Source organism: Xiphophorus couchianus, chromosome 8, assembly GCF_001444195.1.
Source record: "Xiphophorus couchianus chromosome 8, X_couchianus-1.0, whole genome shotgun sequence".
NCBI classification, from domain to species: Eukaryota; Metazoa; Chordata; class Actinopteri; order Cyprinodontiformes; family Poeciliidae; genus Xiphophorus; species Xiphophorus couchianus.
In genome coordinates this window covers 19,360,990-19,375,090 of record NC_040235.1, presented here as the reverse complement: position 1 = coordinate 19,375,090, position 14,101 = coordinate 19,360,990, and the positions used below count along the sequence as shown (strand labels likewise).

The window sequence follows — 14,101 nt, the reverse complement described above, 5'->3', positions numbered from 1 at the left end:
TCCGTAGCGGAACTGTCGAAACAGCCTCATGCTGTATTGTGGGAAGTTTGTCCCTTACAAACATGGCGGACCCTTTTGGAGATGGACTGTTCAGCGTGTTTGACGATGAGCAACAAGGTTCTGCTGGCAAAAAGACGCCCACGAGTGCCTCTACAGAGATTGGGTATAATATTTTAAACGTATAAAGACTTGTCTTTAATATTAGTGCTCTTCTTTCTCGTTTACGTCGCGTGAACGTTGCGTAGACGTTGGCATACTGGCTCTTGCATGCCAACTGCTCTAACCGGCTAATTAGCTAGCTTGTCCAATCAAGTTACAAAACGCAATAAAGTGTGGAAATCGTTCGGATAATGCTTACGTTGTAGCTGTGCTCCGTTGCGACTAGAGTCGAGCACATTTGTAGCTAAACCTGGTGGAGTTTAAAGCGCTTGAATTTCATGCAGACAGCTAAACTGCTGCTCTGCTGTATTTGGTGTCTTTCAGGAAATCTGCAGGTAAAAGCGGTACCGACAGGGATGCAGGTCCGTCTGTTCGGGTCAAGAGGGAGGCGGACAGTGACGGCGGAGAGGACGTGGTGTTTGAGAAGAAACCTCGTCATGAGGCAGTGTCATCCAGTGACTTAAAGTAAGATGAAACACAAACTACTTGTAGAGGTAAAATCGAAGATGTGCACTTTACACGTTTATGTGGTTCCTACACAGTATGTAAACACAAGGAATGTTAGTACTATTTATGTGTTTTTTATGTAGAAAAAAAGTGCATAAAAATAGATTTTCAGGTTTTTGTCTGGTTGTATAAATGTTGAATCATTGGTTTATACTTGGCTCAAAGGGGAACTAAGAAGTCCACTCAGTAGAGTCCGAAAGAGTAAGGAATTTGATTTTAAAAAATGTTAATGAATAATGTGTTTTTAATGTAAATCTTTTTCATTTAAACTTACAGCAACATTCTGCTCATCTTTGCTAAATTTGAACCTACATGAAAACTTTATTTTCTGTGAACTTAAGCCACGATTTATCGCTATTTCATTCTTTTTGAATTCATGCACTTAACACTTGGAATACATAGGGCAAGAATTATCACAATCCAGTTTTTTGCAATGTGAATAATGTACACACTGATATTGCTGATACTGTTTCTTAGATATTAATGTTTCTACTGCTTATTTCAGTCTAGCAGAATTTATGCCTCAAGTGAAGGTGGAGCAGGTGGAAACTGTGGAAGGATGCTCACATGAGGTAAAAAAAACAAAACCAAAACAGCCATGTTTAGTTTTACAGTTCAGTTGTTTTAAATGTTATCTGTAACCCACAGGTTGCTCTGCCATCAGATGAGGAGTATAAACCTCTGAAACCAAGAGTGGGAAAAGCAGCTAAGGTATAACAGTTAATTTAACTTTCTGGCTTTTACATTTTATTACACTTATATATGTTAAATGTGACACTATTGAATTTTATTAGACACTTTTTGCAGCAAGACATCTGATTTTTGTTAAAAGAAACTAGTTAGTTCAGTTAGATGTGAATTGCTTTAAGTGTTTGCAATAACAAATGTAGCATTTTTTTTTCTTTTCTCCTCATATGTTATGCTTGTCCTGCAGGAATACCCGTTCGTACTGGATCCCTTCCAGCGTGAGGCTATCCTATGTATTGACAACAACCAGTCTGTGCTTGTGTCTGCACATACCTCTGCAGGAAAAACTGTCTGTGCAGAGTAAGCATGCTAAATAAAAACTGTTTCTGTTTTTAAGTGCTTAAAATTCCTTTAAGCACTCATTTTTTCCCCCCATCCTTTACAGTTATAACAGTTCTCACTTGATTTTACTGGCATTAGTTTTTTAAACCTTTTAGTGTGCGTTACACCACACTAACACCATAGTGTTCAAGAGTTTAGCTCTTGAACAGCATTCTCTAAATACATAATCAAACGAATAAGTAGGCTTATTCATTTGCACATTATTGGATTTGTGCACATGAATAAGAGGTCAGGGATCAGTTGTCTAAGTCATTAGTCATTGTGGGTTATTTCTAAATTAATTTCTCTCTCCTGTAGATATGCCATCGCTCTGGCTCTTAGAGAGAAGCAGAGAGTAATCTTTACCAGTCCTATTAAAGCACTTTCTAACCAGAAGTACAGAGAGATGTATGAAGAGTTCCAAGATGTAGGATTGATGACTGGTGATGTTACCATCAACCCTACTGCCTCCTGCCTTGTCATGACAACAGAGGTGAGACGTAGATTAGTCCATCGTTGAGGCATTATAATACACACTACTCTGCTACAATGTATAGCAGGTATTGTTTTCCCTATAAGATTTTCTTGACAACATGTGTTTTCATTGTGCAGCAGGTCTGACATGAATGTTTTCTTTTTGCCTAGATTCTAAGAAGCATGCTGTATCGGGGATCTGAGATCATGAGGGAAGTAGCCTGGGTTGTCTTTGATGAGATCCATTACATGAGAGATGCAGGTGTGTACAGAACGGAGAGGTCACTGGCAAATTGACCTGCTTGTGTTCAACAGTGAACTTTAGAGTTGATGCAAAAGTCACTGAAGTTAGCGGATTTTGTTTTTCTGTTTTTTATGCTTTAAATATTAGCTAGAAACTTGTAGCAAAGCTAGCCAACATACATTTTTATAATGTAACTTCCTTACATATTGCAAGGTTCTGTGAATGTCTAACTCAAGACTTTGTTTTGTTGAAAAGGTTTCTTACTACTTTTATCAGTGAACTTTAACCTCTAGAACTAAGTGTTCCAATGAGACTGGAACTAACATGGAAAACGCTGAAGAACTGAGCTAAAACAGTAAAATACTTGAATTATAAATTTTGTCAGATTAAGTTGCTTTTTATATAAATTGCTGTATTTTTTAAGGAAAATATTATAGTCATTTATCACTATTTTAAGTAATTTCAAAATACTGCCTCCCAGAGGCACATTTTTCAAAAAAATATGGAGCTTCCTTTGGTACAAATGTTCAAAATGTATATTACTATTGATTTTAGGGGGCTGTGTTGAGAAAGTTATTCTTTTCTCTTTTCCTTGGAGTATGTTTTGTATTTACAGTTGTGTATTGAAAGATTAACCCAACCCTTTACAAAAGCTAATGGCTAGCAACCATTAGCTTTTTCTAACAACCATGTTGCCATGGCTTCTCTTGATTTTTTTAATCATTGACAAATACCTAATTTTAATTTCTGTCGGGCCAGAAATGAACAAAGTTCTAAAAAATAGCAGAGCAGTGGTCAAGTGATTTAGTTAATCTCTGTTGTAAATGTGTGAAATGAATAGCTTATACAAACTTTGAGTCGGTGATAAAAATGCAAATTTTCTCGTTTCCGTATGTAGTAGGATTTCAAATTAAGGTTGCATCAAGATATAATAGATAAAATGGGACGATTCACCTCTGAATGAATTTTTTTGTGTTGTTTATTGTCATTAATAAGAGTTTCTTTGTTCATTTCAGAGCGTGGTGTGGTTTGGGAGGAAACCATCATCCTTCTTCCTGATAATGTGCATTATGTATTCCTGTCTGCTACCATCCCGAATGCCAAACAGTTTGCTGAGTGGATCTGTCATTTACACAAGCAGGTGGGCTGTATTTCTGGTTTGCCATTACCAGTTACTTTAAGAAGATTGCTCATTTGGTGGTTAAAACATAGTTTTCACTATACGGTTAAATTATTCAAAAAAATGTATGTCGTGCAGATACACAGGTATTGATTTTTTTTAGATTCATAAACATTTTGGGGCTTCATAATGCCAGTCTAGAATTGAAGTACTGGAAAAAGAATTTGTCTCTGTCAACAGTAGAGACTGTAACTAATTTAAAAGATAAAGACAATTTTAAAAATGATTCATGCTAAAAATATTGTTGTTAGGGATTTTTCTTTTTGTCTCTTTTATCTATATTGATAATAAAAGTTTCTCTTCTTTTCCTGTAGCCTTGCCATGTGGTTTACACAGACTACCGGCCCACTCCACTGCAACATTATATTTTTCCAGCAGGGGGCGATGGACTCCACCTAGTGGTTGATGAGAACGTAAGTACACCCGTAATCTGCTATTGTCGATGGTTTCACTAACTCAACAAACACAGTCGATTTCCCTTTGCACACTTTTATCTGGAGTTCAGACATTTTTTATATTTTCTTTGAAGAAAGATAAAAGTGTGGAAAGATTTTGTCCACACTTTTTGTAAAAGTCACATAAACCAAGTCAGAAGTTATCATACATGATTCAAATAGTGTATGCTTGTGTACCTTTCCTCAGGGGGACTTCAGAGAAGATAATTTCAACACAGCCATGCAGGTTCTCAGAGATGCTGGGGAGTCCGGGGGCAGCAGTGGAGGTGGCAAGTGGGATCGAGGCCGAAAGGGAGGCACTAAAGGTATGCAGGGGAAATGTCTAAATAAGACAAGAATGCAACATTATATCAATCACTTAACCTAAAAATTTATTTTTGTATAATTTACTTAGGACCATCCAGTGTTTTCAAGATAGTGAAGATGATCATGGAGAGGAACTTCCAGCCGGTGATCATTTTCAGCTTCAGTAAGAAAGACTGTGAGGCCTACGCCCTGCAGGTGTCCAAGCTGGATTTTAACAATGGTATGAGCATTTGTGAAGATTTAACTTTAATTTTCACTTTTCGTATCTCTAATTTCTGGAGTAAGAATAGCATGCTGTTAATTTTGCATAATAAAACCTCAGATTAGCTTGTTGATTTAAACCAGATGAAGTACTTTTGTGGTGCATAAGTATATGTTTTCTTAATTTCATTAATAAATTATATTTGACTGCTTTTATTGATTTCATTCTTGGAATTAGTAATTTGATTATTTGCACTTATGCTGACCAAGATTTGATTAATCATGTCATCATCCCAAAAGGACAAAGTCACCTAGTTTTTTTCTCATCCCATATTTGCTAAGGTTTCTGTTTGGTGAGCAAATTGCTTACTTAGTAATCATGACAAAAACATTTCTGTTGCTGAAAAATTTGGATAGGAGTAGAAATTTGGAAATCAAAACCTGCCATTTGGCAAACTCAGGTGAACAAAATCCCCTCACTGCAGCAATGTCATAAATATGTTTTATTGTGCTCATACATTTAGATAAGAAAAGGAGTTTCTTCTGGAAGACAAATTCATTTTGGACAAAATGCAGTTTTAAAATGATTTTTGGCTCCCATTCTGGTGCTGTTAATATTATCCAGTGAAGTAAAACATGCAATCTGAAGTTATATTATGAAACTTTTTTTTTCCTCATCATGATTTGTTTCTTCTGGATTGTGACACCATTATGAATGAGGTTTGTTTTAACGCTGCACTCTTCCATCACTGGAGGCTCTTTATTCTGGTAAAGCTGCCAGTTTTGATCAACCCAGTATAAAAAAACATGGATAAACTTTGCCAAAGAAAATTCTCATTTCCACAAACTGTGCTCTGAATTATCCAAGAAAAGTTGACTTTAAAAAAAAACAACAAAAAACCCAAACACAGAAGATATGATTAAAGGATGAAAAAAACTTTTAGCGAAGAGAACATGTAATCAGATTTAAAATATTAAGCTAGCTGGTTTATGTTTCTAAGTATTTTAAGCTAGGAATGAACTAAACAACTACATCTACAAGTCTAGCTTCTTATTACAATTTATAAACTGATGTTGGACATTTGTTTAAGCAAGTGAAGCCATATTTTGGTCCAATGTGTTTACTCAGGATTTTGTGCATTTGTGTGTGTTAATGCAAGTTAGTGTCAAATGAAGGCTACAATGACAAAAGTAATCCCAGTTTTGCTGAAATGTTGCATATTATGGCAGGCTGTTAGCGGTTAACGTTTCCATGCTGGAAATTGTGAAATATATACAGTGCATGCCAAAAGAAACTGAAAAAATATTTTTAAAATACCTCTAAATTTTACTAGATTAAGCTGTTATTATGTGTGCAGCTATAAGAAAATATCAGTAACGCCTTTTTCGTTTGCTGCAGATGATGAGAAACGTCTGGTTGAAGAAGTGTTCAACAATGCAGTGGACTGTCTTTCAGATGATGACAAGAAGCTGCCTCAGGTAAGCAGGCCACAGTTTGCACGCAACCTGTAATGTCGTTTTCTTTTCTAGCTCCTCAGGTTTTTGAACTCTTAACGTTGACACCTTGTAAAACTTAAAAAACGCAGTTAACCACCTTAATGGAAAAACGCTGCATGTGTTAAAATGCTGGTTCTTCTGTTCCTTATTAAATTTAGTCGTGTTTTTCCTTTTTCTGTAGTAATGGGAAAAATCCCACAGGAGTAGCAATGGCCAAGTCAGCCAGGCCCCACACTAATACAAGTGTTGCCTTTTCATTTTTTGCTGTCTTGGTTTTTGTCGCAGTAGTGAAGTGTTGTGATTTCTTTGGTGTCCTGCAGGTCGAGCATGTGCTGCCACTCTTAAAGAGAGGGATAGGAATCCATCATGGAGGACTGCTGCCCATCCTGAAAGAGACTATTGAGATTCTCTTCTCTGAGGGTCTGCTCAAGGTACCTCTATCTCTGTGAAAAGATGCTTCTTCAAACATATTGAAACTAGGGATGCACAATATTAGATTATTGGTCGATATCCAATATACCAGTATTGGATATCTAAAATTAAACTAACTCATTTGGCCGATAACCGATGCCAATTCCATGCCGATAATTTCAACCATCCGTAATTGAAACAAGTGAAGGGAAGGGATTATGTAATGTCTTGCAAAATCATTAATTTGCCTTTAACATTTTTGCATTTTGACATTTTACAGCCTCAGTGCATTTCATTGAGATTTATGTGACTGATCAACACGTAGCTATGGACAGTTGTAAAGTGGAAGGAAAACAAAATATGATTTTTCATATAAAACAGAAAATCTAAAAAAAAACATGATATAAATTTGTATTTAGTTGAACAAATAATTTGAAAAGCATTTTTTGCAAGGATCTGATGTATGCAACTTCAGTTATTATCAACTAAAGATGGCAGAGTAAGTTGCAATACTTCCTGAGCAGTTTGTGGTAAATCTTTGTGAGTTTCAGTCTTTGAAATAATCAGTTTTTTACTAAATTAACTTTTTCTTGTGTATAAAATTGAGCCACCAGTCATTGGACGTTTTGTGCCCAGCATCCATTCATTTGTGTCTGCGAGAGTGGGAAAGCTGTACAGGGCCTCATTGTCAGCAAGTTGCTACTATTGAAGCAGATAAAATCATTTAATTTCACCCAGCATGAGTTTGATTGTTTCTTTGTGTGGATGTCTTTGGTTTGCTCACCTTTTTATATTAATCTTTACATCGGAGCGCATCGGTTTGAAGGTGCGTCGTCACGTTTGTAGAGCTAAGCAGCTTCATTACCTCCTACTGTGTCTTAACTTGGATATGGGCTGATGGGCATGCTTTATATAGGGCTGCACAGTGGCGCAGTTGGTAGCACTGTTGCCTTGCAGCAAGAAGGTCCTGGGTTCGATTCCCGGCCGGGGTCTTTCTGCATGGAGTTTGCATGTTCTCCCTGTGCATGCGTGGGTTCTCTCCGGGTACTCCGGCTTCCTCCCACAGTCCAAAAACATGACTGTCAGGTCAATTGGTTTCTCTGAATTCTCCCTAGGTGTGAGTGTGTGTGTGAATGGTTGTTTGTCCTGTATGTCTCTGTGTTGCCCTGCGACAGACTGACGACCTGTCCGGGGTGTACCCCGCCTCTCGCCTGGAACGTAGCTGGAGATAGGCACCAGCAACCCTCCCGACCCCATTAGGGACAAGGGTGAACAGAAAATGGATGGATGGATGGATGGGCATGCTTTATTTACCTGCCTCACAGGTGAAATATCACCAAAACAATGCTTCTGCTCATACCTTCGGCTTGTAGTAAACTGCTATCTTGCCATAACACAAATGCCTCACTTTATGTGCCTATCACACAAAATCCTCTTTTGTTTTCACAGATGAGAAAATGCTCAATTCAAGGGGTGTGAATATTGTAGCTTTGTTTCAAAGAGAAAAACAAATTGGGATTGATATCAGATGTTGAGAATATGCAATTATTTACAAGGTCTTGGAAGTCATATAAAAATACCCCGGTTTGCACGCTGATGACACAATGGTAATGATTTGTCATCTCATTCCAGGCCTTATTTGCTACAGAGACCTTCGCCATGGGTATTAACATGCCAGCTCGGACCGTTCTCTTCACCAGCGCACGCAAGTTTGATGGCAAGAACCACCGCTTTGTAAGAACTCTCACGGCAACTTGACTATTATAAAAACTGTTTCTTTCAAAGGGATTGATCAGTTGTCACAATTTCTGCAGTAGATTTTTGTAGATAGTCAAGAAGGTGATTGGAAGCAGGTAATGTCTTTGGAGAAGTTTGACTCAAAAAGCAACCCACCTATGTGTATCTACAGTAAAATAAATCATCCTATAAACATGGCTGTCCCTTTAAAAGACCTCTGGCTTGTGCTTAGTGTTCACTTTTACACAGCCTGTCGCTCTGAAGTCTTTATAAGGTCTTCAAACAGAGCCGCTATCTTTGCCACATAAACAGCCACGTATTGTTTATAAGAGCTGGGGGCCGTGTGTGAAGCTGCAGACATGCACACACAAACACGGCGAGGATTGAAGAGAGTGAGAGGGAAACATCCCTCCAATCCAAGTACTTCATGAAGAACATCTGGTGCCTCTGATGGTGCCAAAGCTCCACGCAGGCACTTCAAAACACTCTTCCTGATTCATGCTGTGGTGAAAATCACACTCTGTTACTGTGGCACAGTTGATCGGAAGATGTGATCATGTCAACATGGAGTCCTTTTATTTTGGTTGCAAAACACAGGGTTTGTACGGATGCTTGAATTTCAATTAGGTGTCTTCAATGTTTGGCAAGTTCTTGATTTCTGTATTTAATCCTTGGCAGCTCCTGAAATTTAAGCTGCACAGTTTGGTAATATAGTGCAACTTAGAGTTTGGAAAATACTATTTAGAGTTGAAACCAGATATTTTTATACACCTAATAAGAAGATGGACACATTTTTTTCTTGCTGTCTGAAGTTAAATCAGAATAAAATTTTCTTAATTCTGTCTGACCTTGGATTTAGGTCAGTTAGAATTACTAAAAAAAATTTCTATTTGCTAAATCCCTAGCACTAAAACTATCAAAAAAGTTGTTTTCTTTTTTCTTCCAAAATTGTCCTTTTTCCATTAAGCTAATTTATTTTTGTAATTCCAATTTGTGCAATTATATGGTTAATGGAAAAACAACTAATGTTCTGCAGATATTGGGGCAGACTTCATCCTAACAAACCTTTTTCCTATTCTTCCAGATAACATCAGGTGAGTACATCCAGATGTCGGGGCGTGCTGGCAGGAGAGGAATGGATGACAGAGGAATAGTTATTTTTATGGTGGATGAGAAGATGAGTCCAGCTGTGGGCAAACAGCTACTGAAGGTACAGTAAATCTGAATGCTATAAATCTTTGATCGTATTATGGCCGACTAAACCGATCGCATTAAGGATAATCAGGCCATTTGGTGTGCTGTCATAACTTGGCAACGTTCTCACAGAGAACCCAGAGTCTTGATTGTCTGTCTTTGATTTGACACGTTTATATGCATGTTGCTATAAATATACAGTACAGCTGTGTGCCTTTTGAACCACATAGCCTGATATTAGAGGCTGTGAAATGTTGCTGCAGTTACAAAATCTCTCAAGTTTTTAAATTGGAGTGAGCAACTTCAGCGTACTTGGATGTAAACCTCTTACGGTTTATCCTATCTGTTTTCTGCTGTACCCAACATTTCTGTTGTCGTCGTGCTTTGCAGGGCTCAGCAGACCCTTTGAACAGTGCCTTCCACCTGACCTACAACATGGTGCTCAACCTGCTGCGTGTAGAAGAGATCAACCCAGAGTACATGTTGGAGAAGTCCTTCTACCAGTTTCAGCACTACAGGGCTTTGCCCGGCGTCGTTGAGAGTCAGCATCCTGTTTATTATTTCTACATATGCCAGACTTAATTAGAAAAAAAAAACTGGTTGGCAAACACCGCTTTGGGTAATGTTGTAGCAAATCTAATGAGATTGCTGCTTCCATTTTTTTTATTTTGCAGAAATTAAGAAATTAGAGGAGCAGTATCACACCATTGAGATTCCTAACGAGGAGAGTGTTATTACATACTTTAAGATCAGGCAGCAGCTGGCTAAGCTGGGTAAAGAGATACAAGAATTCATCCACAAGCCCAAATATTGCCTGCCCTTCCTCCAGCCGGGCCGACTCGTGAAGGTGCGTCTTTTTACCCGTTCACATTCTGGGAATATTTCCAGACTCCTGCATTTTATTAAAGACCAAACTTCCTGTACTTATGCCACAGGTGAAAAATGAGGATACTGACTTTGGCTGGGGAGTGGTTGTAAACTTTAGCAAGAAAACAAACACAAAGGTAAGCCAGACTTTACTGCCACTAATGCTGGTGTTGGGAATTTAGTGGTCAAAACTGTGCATAATGGTGAAAAAGCTTTAATTAAAGCCTTTCTATTGAACATCTGGCTTATTTGAAGATTTTATCCTGAGAGACCTTTCTCTCCAGTCTCAATTTTTTTGTATCTCCCTAAGGTTTTCTTTCTTTATCTATCTTTACATCAACTGCAACCTACTTCCCTTCTTTCAACCTTTCCATATTTTCCCTGAACTGGACTTTATTTATTAATTGCATGATTTCTCAAGGCAGTTTGATACCAAGAAATAAAATCCTAAGAAACAGAAAAAAATGACCTAAATGCTAATGTAAACTAAACTTTTTAGATTTTGTTTTTTTTTGAGAAAAAAGGAAACCCTTTATTCTTTTTCTTCTCGTTCAGAACTACGCACTATTTTGTGTAATCTGTCACCGGAAATCTCAACAAAATACTTCAAAGCCTGGTTATAATTTGAGAATGTGAAGAAATCAAAAGTATGAATTTGCTTCCAGTCTATAGTTAAATGTTGCTGTGACTGACGTGATTTTCATGCTTTAGGTCTATGGAGCCGCTGAGCCGCTGTACGTAGTCGAGGTTTTGCTTCATTGTAGTAAAGAAAGTGTAAAAAACTCTGCAACTGAAGCGGCCAAGCCTGCTGTTCCAGGGGAGACCGGAGAGATGCAGGTTGGTGAAACTAACACACACACACACACACTGAACTGTGTCTATCACGTTTTCTGCTCACATTTTAATCTGTTTTTCTACCCAGGTGGTTCCAGTGATGCTCCACCTGCTCACTTCGATCAGCTCAGTTCGTCTTTACATCCCTAAAGATCTCAGGCCTTTTGACAACAGACAGCTCATGCTCAAGTCCATACAGGTACAGGTTTCATATCTAAAAAATTAAAATTTCTTTAACAAAAATCTTCATCCAAATGTTTTCTTTCCTCTTATTCTTCAGGAGGTGCAGAAGCGGTTCCCGGACGGTGTTCCTTTACTTGACCCCATCGACGATATGGGCATCAAAGACCCTGGCCTGAAGAAGGTCATTCAGAAGGTGGAGGCCTTCGAACACCGGATGTACACACACACACTCCACAGCGACCCCAACTTAGAATCCGTCTACTCCCTGTGTGAGAGGAAAGCACAGGTAAGAATGTGTTTGTGTGCAAACAAGTTAAATCTGATATGATTTTCTTGCTCATAGTAAAGTCTCGTAGTCAGACTTTACTGAGTCAAACAATAAAACAATGGATGGAGCTTGCTGCTATTTTAATAAAATGCGTACTTATTTATTTAGACAATGCAATTGTAGTTAAAAATAGCCAATAACCTTTTATTATTGCTATTTTTTTTTTCTTTTTTACAAACGCAGGAAGAAAGCAGCAATATCCCAATATCTGCTGTCAAAGGTCACATAAAATCAGCCTCATTACATAAACTGAACTTTTTATTTTTATTTTGCCACATCTCTTTATCTCCTCTGTGGTGTTTTCCTGCACTAAACCAGCACAATTGATGTTTCAGACCGCCAAGTCCCATGCAGTAAAAAAACAAATCATTCCCAGCATCACAGAACAAAACGAGGAATTGTGTTCTGTGGGGATTTGACAGAAATAAAGAGGAAAAAATAGAAATAGAAACATCAAGTTAGAAGCTACACTGCAGCTGTAACAGGCGGTTGATTTATTACAGATAGATGTAATTATGTTTTAATAGCACCTTAAAACTTATCTGGTTTTTTCATAGTACATACTATCAGGTTTAATTTCAGAGGGACTGGAAGATGTCCTCTCTGCCACTGTGCCGCACCACTCGCAGCAATAAAGTTCCTACTGATTTTAAAAGTGTTCTTTGATCAGAAATTATATAAGTCTAAGTCTATCATAATAAGCAGTTAATTGCATGCTGATTTAAACTGAGCTCAATTATGTCTTTTCTGATAATTAATATTTTTTGAAGGGCAATTTTGTCAATAGAAACTCCATAATACATTTTATTTATGGTTTTGATTGACTTCTTTTTTTTTGTTTTACTTTTTGTTTTGAGTTGATGTTTATAAATTTGTATATTTAAAATATCTCCCAGTTCCAGTGTTAAAAACCCTCGCTTTCTGGTGGCATATCAGAAAGCGAGGGTTTTTAAGTTACATGTGGTGACAGAAAGAAAGTGAAATTCTTGGTACAATTTTTTGAGAGGAAAGCAGGTGGATGGAGTGTGGAATCCAAGGGGATGCCAGGGTAGTAGTCCTTAAAATAGGAGCAGATGGACAGAAGATATTATGCATCATAAAAATAAAATTCATATAAATTCAACTGAAGACATTAAACAGAATAAGGGTCATGTGTTGACCACATTTCATCCATGGGATTTGATGGGAATCTTTGACTTACCAGGTTAACCGTCTCATCAGAATAAGATGATGTAAAATCACATTTCTTCTTCCTACTTTCGGAGCACACACCCTTAAAAAGTTTTAAATGTTTCTGTAATTAGAGTCCTAAAATGTCTTTAATTATGATTTTTTTATTAAGTTGGGCTTTAACATGCCCAACTTAATAAAGACATGTTAATCACAGGTCTTAAATGTTGTCTTGGCAGGACTATATAATTTTGTACATTTTTGTTCTCGCTGGACTTTTCTGTCTGGCAAAAGTTTGAGTCGCACTCAGACATCTTCACTGTGTGTGTGACTCGTAATGGTTGAAGCTACCGGTAACTCACTGCTAACATACCTTCCTAGCTAGTTTAAGTTCAAATTTATCACCAGTAGGCTGGACAAAGTTTGTTCGTTTCGGTGGAAATACATAGGTCTTAAATTTTATTCATAGCAGTCTTTAAAAGTTGGTGAAACCTAATGTAAGGTTTGGGTAATTCCTCTTTTAAACGGTTTGTGTTATGAGACACAAAACAGACAGGTTCTACTGGTCTGATGAGACAAACCTGATGCATAGTTTGCAACAAGTTTGACATATTGCTGTTGCATCATAAAATAAAGTTGTATAATAAACTGGTGTTAGTATGTTTGGTCTCTGCAGTAACACATCGACCACATCTAGTAGCAATCCCCTGAGCAGAGCAACCTGTGCTTCAGATATTCTTTCATTTCAGATCCAGTTTTAACTAAAACCACAGCACTTACCTTATTTGCTTACCTAATATGTTTAGTAAAACATAAAGCTGTCCAACCTTATGAGCTGCAGCATAACCGACAAAGAAGTCTTTCATTTGAATTCATGACTCACCGAAGCTATAAAACCATTTTCACATGTAGCCTGGTTTCTGGAAGGTGGCGGTATTCACTGGGAGCAGAAACACTTGAATATGTTGAATTTGTGCTCTTGAGGGCGTTCCGTGGTGGCGTAGTGGTTAGCGCGACCCGTATTTGGAGGCCTTGAGTCCTCGACGCGGCCGTCGCGGGTTCGACTCCCGGACCCGACGATATTTGCCACATGTCTTCCCCCCTCTCCTTCCCCGTTTCCTGTCAGCCCACTGTCATATAAGGGACACTAGAACCCACAAAAAGACCCCTGGAGGGGTAAAAAAAAAAATAATAATAATTTGTGCTCTTGAAACAATTTCTCAGCAACACACAGATCTGCAAGTTCAGTTAAATGAAGCAATATCTGGTAACGTCTCGCCTAAAGA

General features: G+C 37.9%; 1 protein-coding gene across 1 annotated transcript in view; it reads left to right on the top strand.

Moving 5' to 3' along the window:
• Positions 1-4: 4 nt before the first annotated feature.
• mtrex (Mtr4 exosome RNA helicase) overlaps positions 5-14,101 on the top strand; it is a 17,332-nt gene continuing 3,235 nt past the window's right edge. Inside the window, exons 1-21 of the mRNA XM_028025496.1 lie at positions 5-163; positions 484-624; positions 1,172-1,238; positions 1,315-1,377; positions 1,601-1,713; positions 2,053-2,227; positions 2,380-2,470; positions 3,469-3,593; positions 3,947-4,045; positions 4,275-4,392; positions 4,482-4,613; positions 5,994-6,073; positions 6,412-6,522; positions 8,135-8,236; positions 9,324-9,449; positions 9,824-9,974; positions 10,108-10,280; positions 10,369-10,437; positions 11,012-11,137; positions 11,223-11,333; positions 11,415-11,603. Of these exons, the coding sequence (XP_027881297.1) occupies positions 63-163; positions 484-624; positions 1,172-1,238; positions 1,315-1,377; positions 1,601-1,713; positions 2,053-2,227; positions 2,380-2,470; positions 3,469-3,593; positions 3,947-4,045; positions 4,275-4,392; positions 4,482-4,613; positions 5,994-6,073; positions 6,412-6,522; positions 8,135-8,236; positions 9,324-9,449; positions 9,824-9,974; positions 10,108-10,280; positions 10,369-10,437; positions 11,012-11,137; positions 11,223-11,333; positions 11,415-11,603 (2,463 nt within the window). The 5' untranslated portion in view covers positions 5-62. The remainder of the gene's footprint in view (positions 164-483; positions 625-1,171; positions 1,239-1,314; positions 1,378-1,600; positions 1,714-2,052; positions 2,228-2,379; positions 2,471-3,468; positions 3,594-3,946; positions 4,046-4,274; positions 4,393-4,481; positions 4,614-5,993; positions 6,074-6,411; positions 6,523-8,134; positions 8,237-9,323; positions 9,450-9,823; positions 9,975-10,107; positions 10,281-10,368; positions 10,438-11,011; positions 11,138-11,222; positions 11,334-11,414; positions 11,604-14,101) is intronic.